Source organism: Acomys minous (genome assembly GCF_964271855.1).
Source record: "Acomys minous genome assembly, chromosome: 12".
NCBI classification, from domain to species: Eukaryota; Metazoa; Chordata; class Mammalia; order Rodentia; family Muridae; genus Acomys; species Acomys minous.
The window spans coordinates 75,903,105-75,916,615 of NC_140493.1; the positions used below are offsets into that span (position 1 = coordinate 75,903,105).

The 13,511-nt window shown below is 49.6% G+C and overlaps 1 protein-coding gene across 1 annotated transcript in view; it reads left to right on the forward strand.

The window, feature by feature from the left end:
• Positions 1–11,940, forward strand: part of UNC45B (unc-45 myosin chaperone B) — a 30,499-nt gene extending 18,559 nt beyond the window's left edge. The window contains exons 11-20 of the mRNA XM_084748967.1: positions 137–231; positions 424–571; positions 862–1,002; positions 2,339–2,466; positions 2,943–3,009; positions 4,555–4,668; positions 5,035–5,150; positions 6,161–6,278; positions 8,591–8,746; positions 11,277–11,940. Coding sequence (XP_084605093.1) covers positions 137–231; positions 424–571; positions 862–1,002; positions 2,339–2,466; positions 2,943–3,009; positions 4,555–4,668; positions 5,035–5,150; positions 6,161–6,278; positions 8,591–8,746; positions 11,277–11,537 — 1,344 coding nt within the window. The 3' untranslated portion in view covers positions 11,538–11,940. The remainder of the gene's footprint in view (positions 1–136; positions 232–423; positions 572–861; positions 1,003–2,338; positions 2,467–2,942; positions 3,010–4,554; positions 4,669–5,034; positions 5,151–6,160; positions 6,279–8,590; positions 8,747–11,276) is intronic.
• The last annotated feature ends 1,571 nt before the right edge of the window (positions 11,941–13,511 follow it).

Sequence of the window (13,511 nt, forward strand, 5' to 3'; positions counted from 1 at the left end):
TGTCCTGGATTCGCTTTGTAGACCAGGCTGGCTTTGAACTCACAGCTATCCAACTGCCTTTGCTTCCCGAGTGCTGGAATTAAAGACCTGTGCCACCACGGTCTGGCAGCTGATTCTTCTTATCCCTTCTCCACAGGGGCTCTGCAAACTTGGCTCAGCTGGGGGTTCAGACTATGGCCTCAGACAGTTTGCCGAAGGGTCAACGGAGAAGCTGGCCAAGCAGTGTCGAAAGTAAGAGTTATGTCTCCTGGACCCTCTACTTCCTCATGGGTCTCTATGGGGGGCTATTAGGTGGGTGTGCTTCAGTGACCCAGTCAGGTGGGAAGAGACGCTTCACTGGATACCTGCTGTCCTGAACCCGAGTCACTCTTTGCCAGAGCCCTGGCTCCCTCTCCAGCGGTTTCCCCACTCCTCTACTTCCAGGTGGCTCTGCAACACTGCCATAGACACCCGGACACGGCGCTGGGCTGTGGAGGGCCTGGCCTACCTCACGCTGGATGCTGATGTGAAGGATGACTTTGTCCAGGACATCCCTGCCCTGCAGGCTATGTTCGAGTTGGCCAAGGCAAGAGTGGTCCAGAGGAAAGGGTGCCCGGCCCTCCGCTGGCTGCCCCCTCCCAGGTGGAGCTATGTTGGCTCTTTCATTGAGTGGCCCTCATCTTGCTGGTTGTAGGATTCATAACTCTGTCTTGGCAAGATGACAGGACAACATGTCTAGGCAGCGGGACCCTGAGGGAGTCTAGACAGTGCCTGGGCTCTCCGGGTAGTGTGGGAGGGGGTTCACTAGGATCAGCTTAGAGGCTTCCACTGACGGACCATCAGTGACTCCTTTCTGATTTTTTCCTAACCTGGGGCCTCCAGACCAGTGACAAGACCATCCTGTACTCAGTGGCCAACACCCTGGTAAACTGCACCAACAGTTACGATGTCAAGGAGGTTGTCCCTGAGCTGGTGCAGCTGGCCAAGTTCTCCAAGCAGCATGTGCCAGAGGAGCACCCCAAGGTGGGTACCGGGAAGCTCGGACGAGGAGCTGTGCCATTTGACTATGACAATAGTAGTGTTTTCCCACTAGGTGGCGCTCACGGTTTCTGTCTTTTAATTTTCTGACTGTTGCGGGGCGGGGATGGCTGACGATTTTGAATCTGATTAAATAGACCTAGCGGAATGTTTTGCAACATTTGTTGCTGATTTCATGGACACTTATGTTTTATTTCATGCTTTCAAATCATAAACGTTTGGTTTTCTGGCATATCTGGACTCAGGGATATGAATGCCAAGTAGGAGCAGAGGTTCCTATGGCCAAATGTCACAAAACCTATAAGGGTAGGTATGGAGATGAACCCTACCCAAGAATATATTTGCATGTTATTTGCATCTTAATGAATATGGAAAAACACTCCCAGCTAGTGAGATCGTTTGGATTTTAGGAAATGATAAAAGTCATACCTATGCTGCCGAATGGAATGGTGGGCAGTAGAGAGGACTTAGCCACGCAGTGACGTCATCTCCACAGGACCACTGCTGGCAGTTTCTTGTGTTACAGAGAATCCTTTTTTCTTTCTTTCTTCTATAGTTAACACTCAGAATCTGAGTGTCGCTTTGTGGCAGACATTGGGAAGATACTCACATTGCCAGCTCATTCTCTTAATAGTTTTCATTTCTTTTCTTTCTTTCTTTTCTTCATTTTGTGTTTCTTTTCTTTCTTTCTTTCTTTCTTTTTTCTTTTTTTTTTAAGATTTATTGATTATTTATACAGTGGTCTACATGTACACCTCAGGCCAGAAGAGGGCATCAGGTTACATCATAAGCCGTCATGTGGTTGCTGGGAATTGAACTCAGGACCTCTGGAAGAATAGTCAGTGCTCTTAACCTCTGAACCATCTTTCCAGCCCCTTGTTTTGTTATTCAAGACAGGGTTTCTCTGTGTGGCCCTGGCTGTCCTGGACTTGCTTTGTAGACCAGGCTAGCCTCAAACTCACAGCAATCCACCTGCCTTTGCCTCCCAAGTGCTGGGATTAAAGGCATGCGCCCATACTGGCCTGGCTGGTTTTCATTTCTTTATGATATAGGGCATTTCATTTCTTTATGATATGGACTCAGTGTCTCGTGCATGCTAGGCAGATGCTACCACTGAGCTCTATTCACAGCCCTTACATGCTGGGTTGTGTTTCACCCCGGCAGGAATGTAGCACCCCCCCCCCCCACTGCTGTGTGTGAGGTTAAGCACATCGCCCCTGTCCTGCCTACTCCCCCACTCTGATGATCTGTTGAAATGACTCAACCTGGGGCTGACTGACAACTGGTCCCTTCCCCATGTCCATCCATTCGTCCCCTCCAGGACAAGAAGGACTTCGTAGACATACGGGTGAAACGGCTCCTGAAGGCAGGTGTCATATCTGCCCTGGCCTGCATGGTGAAGGCAGACAGTGCTATCCTCACGGACCAGACGAAGGAGCTGCTGGCCAGGTGCAACCAGGGTGGGGGGCAGGGAGACTGGAAGGCGGGAGGCTGGGTGGAGGGGTTAGAATGTTTGAGGTTAAGCCAGCGATGGAGGACATGGAGAAGAGGTCACCACAGTTGAAAATTTGCATCAGAAGGTGACCACCGCCCCTTTAGTCACCTTTTCCTCAAAGATGGAGGGTAAGTTAGAGGGCTGGTTAGAGTCCAGTCAATAAATAAGTCCCAACCACCCAGACTAGAAGGGCATCCAGGTGGATGGGCTTCCAGGAAGTCCTGGTATTGGCTCCTGGTAGCAGTGATAACTCAACAGAGTTATGAAGGAAGAAAAGGAGCCAGCCGACTGCAGGGAAGGGCAGCAGCCGGCCTTTCTAGGCTTCTGCTGTTGTGCTGGGTTTCCTGGCTCTGACTGCCTTGGGTGTGATTCCTGGGAATTCGGTACAGGAACAGCGAATATTCATTCTCCCTTATCGTTGGCTCTGCAGGGTGTTCCTGGCACTCTGTGACAACCCGAAGGACCGGGGCGCCATTGTAGCTCAAGGTGGTGGCAAGGTAATTAGGCAAGATGAGTTCCTTGCTGTCCTAGAAGGTGATCTTCTGGGAAGGAACACACACACAAACACACATCTATGTGTGTGTTTGTCTGTGTCTCTGTGTGCGTGTGTGTCTGTGTCTACATGTGTGTCTGTCTCTGTGTCTATGTGTGTCTGTCTGTGTCTGTGTGTGTCTGTCTGTGTCTATGTGTGTGTCTGTCTCTGTCTGTGTCTATGTGTGTCTGTCTGTGGCTGTGTGTGGCTGTGTGTGTCTGTCTGTGTCTATGTGTATGTCTGTCTGTGTCAAGACTTCTCTTGCAGTGGGAGTTTGCTCTACTTCTTTTTAGCTGTGCAAACTTGGGCATGGTGCTCTCTCTGAACTGTAATTTCTTCCTCTGCAAAATGGAGAAGAATCATAGTCTCATTGTTCAGAAAGCTGTGGGAAGTAGATTAGGTACACTCCATTCACAGTAGCTGCTCCATAAATAGTGGCTGTTAGGATTAGACTTAGCCTGGGCAAAGTGTAAAAAAAACCAAACAAACCATAGCTACTATTCTTCATCATCATCATCATCATCACCATCATCATCATCGTCATCGTCATCACTCAAGACAGGGTCTCACCATGTAGCCCTGGCTAGCTAAGTTATTACCATGTATGTTGTTGTAATCTTCCTGCATGCTGAGAGTTTTGCCCTGTGCTGCCACACCTAGTAAAAGTCAACCTATTGATTATTTTTTCCAAAACTAAGGGAGGGGTGAAGGTAGGGACTCTGGTAGTCACTGGGAGCCAGGGCAGTGAATCCTTGACAAGTATTTAACTGTTTTATGCGGTGTTCGGGTTAGTCAGACTTTGCCTCTGTGGCGGACGTCTGAGATGACAACTTCAGAGGAAGAAAGATTGATTGGTTAGGGTTCATGTTCTCAGGGGTTCCCCGGAGCTCACTGTAGCTCAGTGGTGAGGCAGAGCCTCTTGGTGGCTGAGTGTGAAGCCAAGCAAAGTTGTCAGGACTGAGTGAGAGGAAAGAGAGGGAAAGAAGAAAGGAGGGAGAAAGGAGAGAGGGCGGGAGGGAAACAGGATACAGCCCTTAAAGTCACGCTCCAGCGATGTATTCCTTCTCACCACTGAAGGCATCAATGGGTTAATCTGCAGATTAGCTCAGAGCCCTCCAGGGTCGGGTCCAGCCTCTTCCCCATCCACTGACAGCTGGAAGCCAAGCCTTGCACACAGGAGTCTTTGGTGCTTTGTCTAGATAGGAACAATTTTTTTTTTTCCAAGACAAGATTTCTCTGTGTAGCCTTGGCTGTCCTAGTCTCACTCTGTAGACCAGGCTGGCCTCAAACTCACAGTGACCCGCCTGCCTCTGCCTCCTGAGTGCTGGGATTAAACGCATGCACCACCACACCTGGCTCCAGGAGCAATGTTCTGAAGCTGTTTATGCTCTGAATCTCTGATGAGACAGACGGATGGATGGACGGACAGACAGAGGACAACTGGAGCCAGAGGAGGAAGAGGCCTCTGGACGTCTGTTGCTGGCTAGTGACTGCTCTCTCTCTCTTGCAGGCCCTGATCCCCCTGGCTTTGGAGGGCACAGATGTGGGCAAGGTGAAGGCAGCCCATGGGCTAGCCAAGATTGCTGCGGTTTCCAATCCGGACATCGCCTTCCCTGGGGAGCGGGTGGGTATTTGAGAAGCAAAGGATGGGGGGGGGCATGGAGGCGGAGGGGAAATGAGGGTGTCATCATTGCTCTTAGGGCCATGTCCCCTCATCTCCTCTGCTAGGAGAGGGTTGTGGTGCTGTCCCAAGGAGGATAATGAATCAGAGGCCCCTGGAGACCAGGCCTGCCTCTACCTCTCATGAGCGCGGTTGTCCTACCAGAAATTTAGCCTTCTCACCCGCACAGTGAAAGGGAGCAACCCGACCTCCCAGGATCCTAGATTAAACCAGATAGAGTGGGAAAGAAAGGGCTTTGGAAACGTAAAGTTCCAGATGCAAGACACGGGGAAATACTGGCATCTCACCTGAACTGTGTCTTCCCCGCAGGTGTATGAGGTGGTGCGGCCCCTCGTGAGTCTCCTGGACACACAAAGGGACGGCCTTCAGAACTATGAGGCCCTCCTCGGACTCACAAATCTGTCTGGGCGCAGCGACAAACTCAGGTAAGCAGGGCGAGTTGAGAGGGCAGAGAGGTACAGAGGTGTCCGTCCATAGAGTGTTTGGATGAAATTTTGTGGGTACCACATACTGACCCCGCTGCTGGGATGACGGCAGCAAAGGCAAAACAAGGCAAGAAGGGGCTTGAGCTGGTACCTTATCAAAACACAAAGGGAGCCGGGCGTGGTGGTGGTGGGGGCACACGCCTTTAATCCCAGCAGTCGGGAGGCAGAGGCAGGAGGATTGCTATGAGTTTGAGGCCAGCCTAGTCTACAAAGTGAGTCCAGGACAGCCAAGGTTACATAGAGACCGTGTCTTGAAAAATCAAAATAAAAAACAAAACAAAACAAACAAACAAACAACAACAACAACAAAAACCCACACAGGGATGGTATAAAGCGGATGGCACTGCCTCCTAAGGCAGAAAGCAATGGCCAGGTGGAGGGAAGGGTTAGCGGGTAACCCTTCTTGGAAGCAAAGGGATGATGGGCTGTATTTTAAGTGGCAGACAACCTGGCCTAACTGGCTCCTGCTTGAAGGAAGTGTAAGGACTCATGCAATGAAGGCGGGGATAAACCAGTGGGGTGTGGTTTGATGCAGGGATTACAAAGTTACTGATCAGCGAGCTCCCTCCTCCCCCTCCCCTTTTGTTGTCTTAACTTTCAGGTGGACTTTTTCTCCTCTCTCATGGTCACAGGCTGTCTCTCGGCCTCACATGCAGAAGGAAAAGGGAGAGAGAGAATTTCCTTGTCCAATAATAATAAACACGACTCTCCGACAGGGTGACACATTCATCCCGGAGCCCTTTGCTGTGCCTGGGAGACAATTTATGTCCTTTAATTTATATCCATCGGTGTCTCTTCTGGAGGTGGGCTCGGTGCCCTGGACAGGCTGAGGACGTGGAAAGGGAGGGACCTCGTGTAGATGGAGGAAGGACCCTGCGTGACCGACATCCCATGCTCACTGCTGGGGGGACTCAAGGCCCTTTCTTCCTCACCCCTCTCCTCTACTCCAGGCAGAAGATCTTCAAGGAGAAAGCCTTGCCAGACATTGAGAACTACATGTTTGAAAACCATGACCAGCTGCGGCAGGCGGCCACCGAGTGCATGTGTAACATGGTGATCAATAAGGAAGTAAGGCTGGGGCTCCAGAGCGATGGGGTGACCAAGATAGGGATGTTGGGCTTGAGATGAGGCTGGGGCTCTGAGATGGTACAAAACCGCAGCATTTTGGTGAGAGAACCCAGGAGCCCCCAGTTCACATGTAGACTGTGGCCCCCTTTTCCCGGTGGGAGGTGCCCTAAGGAAACATTTGCATAGCATAATATCCCCAGGCCGAGTCTTGGTCTGGGTGAGGCGGAAGGAACCATTTCCCTGAGTTAATGAAGCCTAAATGATGTCATGCCAAGGCAAGCTGGGAGATCAGGGCTCTTGGAGGTCAAGAGAGGCTAGACCATTTGTAGTCACTAACGAGCCACAGGACAGTGAAGACATGCTAAGGTACAGTTCTGGATCACTTTAGAACACCTCACTATGAATGTCACCAGGGCCACAGAACCTGCAATGCATCATAGCTGTACTGACCGCTGGATAATCATAGGATATATAAAGAGCACCAATTTTGGGGCATACCATAAGGCTCCATAGTCAAGAAACCGGACAAATTATGACTCTCTAATGACTATCTTCTTTTCGTGGTGACCAAGCATCACTATGTTTGCATGGTACATCAGAGATAGGACAGGACCAGATCTGAGACACTTCTGGAATGTGAGCCCTCCCTCATGCAGTGACAGTGTGGGCCTGAGATTCTTCACCTCTATACCTAAATCAATGCCTAGACCCTCTCCTTTAAGCAGAGGGTCTTTCTAACTTTTCTATTGTTGTGATAAAACACTAATGCCAAGGCAGCTTATAAAAGAAAGTGTTTGATTTGGCGCATGGTTTTGGAGCGTTAAGAGTCCATGATGGCAGATCATGGGAACAGCTGAGAAGCCACAACTTGATCCACAAAGGGAGAGCAGTGGAATCACAGGTCTTTTGCAACCTAAAGCTACCTACCCCCAGTGACATGCCTCTTCCACAAAGCCACACCTCCTAACCCTTCCCAAACAGTTCCACCACTTTTTTTTTTAAGATTTATTTATTTATTCTGCATGCAGTGCTCTGCCTGCTTGTACCCATGCAGGCCAGAGGAGGGCACCAGATTTCATGATAGATGGTTGTGAGTCACCATGTGGTTGATGGGAATTGAACTCAGAACCTGTGGAAAAGCAGTCAGTGCTCTTAACCGCTGAGCCATCTCTCCAGCCCTGACTGGGACCATTCTGACTCTAACCAGCACATGGAGGAAAACCCAATTTATGAAAGCTTGCTAGAGTAAGGCAGCAGGGACTGAGTTACTAGAGTCCACTAGAGGGTTAGCCTAAGGCTAAGCTGGTACCTGGCAGTTTGTATGGGAGGAAAAGAGGTGAGTCCAAGGAGTCAGGGATGGGTGGGGTACAAAGAGGGTAGTGTGACAGACTCCTCCTTAGGGGGAAGTACCTGCTGCTGCAACAACAGAATCAAATTACACAGTGGTCTTAAAGGGACAGAAGTTCATTTCTGGTCATATGGGAGGCCATTGAGTTGGTGGCTTATCTACATAGTGACTAGGAATCCAAGACTTCTGGGGCATCAAGAAATGCCTCCCTGGAGTGCTCTCTATTTGGGAGGGAGTGGGAAAGACCGTAGAAGGGGAATCTGTGCCACTTACCCAAGGTGGCCCTGCCAGTGACAGAGCTCAACTCTGCTTCCACTCTTCCATTCCATCACTGATGAGTAGATCATGGCCACATTGAAGTGTAAGACAAGGGAGGGCTGCAGTCCTTGGTGGGGGCAGCTACTTCCAGGGACAGCTGGGCCCACAAGAGAGGACCATACTGACCTCTTCCTTCATACCCTCCCCTCTGCTGGCTACTGCTCCAGACCCAGGGAGATGCAGATGGAGGGCCTTACCTGGGTATCTGTGGCTGCTATCCTCTTTCAGAGATTTACATTTTGGATATTTGCACCCAAACGAATGCGAACATCCTAATTGCCCTTGTTCCCAGGGACAGCAAACCCATTGCACAGCAGGCCCCAAAGGCCCCCCCCCCCCGAGCTGTCATAGGAGCAGTCTGTATTTCCCAAAGAGAAGTTGCATCTTTTCCTAGTGTAGAGATGCAAACAGAACAGGCAGACCACACATTATAGGGGATGTGGGAAGCGCCCCTTTTCTCTTTAGCCCTTTGGCTGTGGGGATGTGTAACCCTTTCTCTCAGGCAATGAGGCAAACGCTTTATGCAGGAACAGCTCAAAGCAAATCTCTCAGAGAGCCTGGGTCAGAGGCCAGAGATCCTGTCTCCCTCGCCGGGAGGTGCAGGTGTGGGGCATCTCTCACCGAGTGCCACACCTGCCTGTACCAGGTTCAGGAGAGGTTCCTGGCCGATGGAAACGACCGCCTTAAGCTGGTGGTGCTGCTCTGTGGGGAAGATGACGACAAGCTGCAAAATGCAGCCGCTGGAGCCCTGGCCATGCTGACCGCAGCACACAAGAAACTGTGCTTCAAGATGACGCAGGTGGTAAGTGCAGGCTGGGGACAGGGGAGAGCTGGGTAAGGTTGAATCTCCCAACCCTCGGACCACACTGCCCCAGCTGGGAGTTGGTCCCCAACACCTAAAGTGTAGGGACTGTGCCTGTTGGCCTTTACTACCACTGTTTGGACTTCCTGAGTACATTAGCTAAAACCCTCTGACTACAGTGTGTCCCGGTGCCTTTTGGGCGCACGTAAGTTCTCCTGAAGTATAGTAACAACCTGATATGCATTATTGCCGAGGGGCTCACGAGCTCCCCAGTGACGTGTGGGAGGGGTTGGGACACTGCAGGAGGCTGGTGGTGATTTGGCAATCAGGCCATAGGTTTCCTGCCACAGACAAGATGATTGGCTGTCACGGTAAGACTGTGGCCACCTCAGCAGCTGTGATGGGAATAATGCTGTCAGTCTCAAGGGTGAATATTTTGTCGTCTCCCCACACAGGCTAGCTCAAGGGCGTTCATCTCCATTAGAGTGAAGAGGTCAGCTCAGTTCAAACATCTGGAGTAGAGGCTGGCTCCTTTACATGGTCAACAGAAGGGTGTGTGTGTGTGTGTGTGTGTGTGTGTGTGTGTGTGTGTGTGTGTGTAGTCTCTGAGTTCCATGGAGGCTTTCTGTCCTGCCATTGGAAGCCTCTGCTGGGTACTGTTCCTCTTGTGTGGACTTTAGACTTCAGTCTCTTTTGTCGTGGCAAGCTCCTCAAGACTATAATGCTTTTAAGCATCACGTGCAGAGATAGAGCAGTTTCCCTTGGTATTTTGATTCAATAGATTGGGGTCTGGGGAGGGGACTGCTGGCCTGGGGACCACCTTAGGAACCATTGTTCTAGAGTTGCTTTTCCTGGAGTAATTAGGGGTCCAATGGACACGTGGTCAACCAGGACACTTTGGTGACCCTTTGCACTTTTCCTAGGTGGGAAGCTGTCCTAAGGGGATGTGTATAGGACAATATATATATATATATATATATATATATATATATATATATATATATATTTCCAATCACCTTGGAAGCTAGAGGACTCCTATCTCCTAATTTTTCCACTGGGAAACAGATTCAGAACTGTCACCTGAGGAAGAGCAGCAACAGATGAGGCCATGAGCATGACTTAGGTGAGGCCACGCAGATGGCAAGTGGCAAATGGGGTCTGAGGACTGCTCTCTTTGGATCCAAACTCATACAGAAGATGTTTCTTCTGCTCTGCTACCTCACGCATGCCTGTCCAATGCCAGGAGTCAGCTTCCGGATGTGCCATCAGCTTCCTCCCTGTCTCCCAGGGTGATGAGGGATGCGGGGCACTCATACATAACAGTCAATTGTGGTGGGTGGTAGATGGAGAAGGAATGAGGACAAGATTTGCCTCGGATTCTTGCGTTTAGTCCAGTTGAAGCCAAGGCTGGAGAGCGTGCCCGTGTACCTGGAGCGCTGATCTCAAAGGGCACCTGGCTTGATAGAAGCAAGCGTTGTCTGTGTGCCCCACTCGAGGCGTCTCCTTCCTTAGCGTTCTGTATCTTCATTCTGCTGAGATGCTCAGCGGACTTGTCTTTCTGCTTCTTTTTTTTTTTTTTTTTTTTTTAGACAGGGTTTCTCTGTGTAGCCTTGGCTGTCCTGAACTCACTTTGTAGACCAGGATGGCCTCGAACTCACAGCGATCCGCCTGCCTCTGCCTCCCGAGTGCTGGGATTAAAGGCATGCACCACCATGCCCAGCCGTCTTTCTGCTTCTCAAGATGCTTAAAAAGATAAATGGGTGGGAGCTGGGGAGACAGCTCAGTGGACGAACTATTTGTCCGGCAAGCTTGAGGACCAGAGTTTTGGATCCCTAGCAACCATGTAAAAGGCAGGCAGGCATTGTGGATGCTTGAGGTCCCAGTATCCCCAGGGGCAAACTGGCCAGATAATGCAGCCAATCAGTGAGCTCCGGGTTCAGCTAAGAGATGCTACCTCTCCAAAGAAAAGTGGAATGTGAGCCAGGCATGGTGGCACACGCCTTTAATCCCAGCACTCAGGAGGCAGAGGCATGCACATCTCTGTGAGATATGAGGCCAGCCTGGTCTACAAAGTGAGTCCAGGACAACCAAGGCTAACACAGAGAGACCCTGTCTCAAACAAGCAAACAAACAAACAAACAACAACAAAAACCAAAAGAAAAGTGGAGCATGATTGAAGAAAACACCTGACATCAATTTCAGGCCTCTGAATGTACACACAAACATGTGCATGTGCACCTGCATGCATGTGTATCTGCATACATGTAAACATGCATATATATGTGCACCCCACACACACAAACACAAGCAGAATGAATGGATGGATGGATGGATGGATGGATGGATGGATGAACAGACGGATGGGGATGTTAGTCTGTTTTAGTCTATTACTGTTTACAGATATGTGGTTATAATCAAGTTATTTAGCTGTGGGGGTGGCCGATACATTTTTGTTTCTCTTGTTGTCCAGTCTTCTCTCAGCATCCTCACTGATCCCCCAAATCGTCCCTTACCCATTTCCACTCTGCAGACGACCCAGTGGCTGGAGATCCTCCAGCGGCTTTGTCTACATGACCAGTTGTCAGTGCAACACCGGGGCCTGGTCATTGCCTACAACCTGCTTTCAGCGGATGCAGAGCTGGCCAGGAAGCTGGTGGAGAGCGAGCTGCTGGAGATCCTGACAGTGGTGGGCAAGCAGGAGCCGGATGAGAAGAGGGCAGCTGTGGTCCAGACAGCCCGGGAATGCCTTATCAAGTGCATGGATTATGGCTTCATCAAGCCAGTGTCATAGAGCGTGGTCCACAGGGATTGCTGGGGTTGGTCCTGGTCTGGGATCTGTGAGCCGGATCCTCCTAAAGGGTCAGTTCAGCTAAGGATCACAGAAGTGGAATGAAAGCTCGGTACAAAGGAAAGACTTGGTTGTCCCCCGAGTTGTGAATCTTCCCCTTGGTCCTGGGAAAGTTTGAATGTTCCTCTGGCTGCCTTACTCACATCTCCCTAAATTTGTCATGTCCCAGAAGCTCCTAGGGTAACTTCTCTGTGCGATCAGAAAACAAGGAGGATGATTCTGTCTGTCTCTGTTCTGAAGATAATGGGCTGTAGGCTGATTTCTTTGTTTTGTTTTATATTTTAAAAGCCTGTGTAGTGGCAAGGTGGGAGCTAACAGGTATGTGGCCATAAAGATCCAATTTGGATGCTGCTCTCTGCTCATTGTCATGACCTCCCTCCCCTACATTGAAACCATGTGTCCCAACTGCATGGGCCCTGTCTAAGCCCCATGCCCACTCCTGTCACCCAGCTCCAATGATAGCACAGTTTATGGTCACAGTGGGACACGGTTTGTCCCAGAAAGTCTTTCATGCAAGACAGATATGATGACTACCAATAAGATCAACTCAAGCCAAAGAGAAAGATAAATAAACATTAATGAATATTAATGTTAGTCACCCAGGGAAAGGTCTAGCACTGCTAGACCCAGCTGAGTTCAATGTCAGTACCGGCATTAGTCTGTGTGGGAGTGTTTTTCTTCCTTTTAGTTCCACATCTGATCTCTGCGTTCCTCTGAGTTGACCTCATTTTGTGGTAAGCTCTCTTCTTGTGCTAGAAAAAGCAGACACTAACAGCTCTGGCCTTATGTAGTTGTTATGCTTCATTCCAAAAGAGAAGAAAAAGGACCAGTGGCCTAGCCGATACCCACAGACAAAGACTGATTAGGGTTAGCAAGGAATGAGTCTCACCACATAAGAGTGTACTTTGGGCAAAAAATCCCCACAAAAACCAAAACCAAAAAGCCAACTATATATTCTATGTATTACGCTTAGCCACAGAAGAGTGGCACACCCGTTTGCCTCTTAATATGAACTTCTTAGGATGATTAAGAATGCTATTTCAGGGCCAGGAAGATGGCTCAGTGGTTAAGAGCACTGGGATGCTCTTCCAGAGGACCTAGGTTTCAATTTCCAGCACCCACATGATGGTTCACAACTGCCTGTAACTCCGGCCCCAGCAGATCGGATGCCTCCTTGGACACTGCACAGATGTAGTGAACAGATTTACACATAATCAAACCACCCATAAATACAGAATTAAAATGAAGTCAAGCTCGGTCACATATGAGATATCTGCCTTATGATTTATAGCAGTAACAAAATTACAGTCATGAAGTAGCAACAAAATAAATGGGTGGGTGATAGTGGTTCATGTCTTTAATCCCAGCACTCAGGGGCAGAGGCAGCTGGATGTCTGAGTTCAAGGCCAGCCTGGCCTACAGAGAGAGTTCCAGGACATCATCACTTTAGCATGCCTCAGCTCTACCCACACTTAATGAAGGGTCAACAGCTCTGAAGCCAGATGTGGTGCCACATCTGGACTACCAGCACACAAGAAGCAGAGGCAGGAGCCTCATGAGTCTGAGGCCGTTCTACATAGCGAGGCCATGGCTAAAACAAACAAAAACACTTGACATCAGCATTGGCTAGAAAGTGACATTCGAGGTTTTGGCCCTCGATACAATAATTCAATTATTTTGGTACAATAAATATAAGTGTCCGATATCCCTGGGATATCAGATGCAAGAGAGAGAGAGAGAGAGAGAGAGAGAGAGAGAGAGGTGGGGGGAGGGAGATACTGATTGATTGATTGATTGATTGATTATTGGAAAACGTTGTACTGTTAGGGACGTGGGTAAAATTCTAACGCACTCTCAGAGAATGGGCGCAAACATAGGAATCAGAGCTTCTCAGCTCTTTTCTGCGCTCTGCTAGCC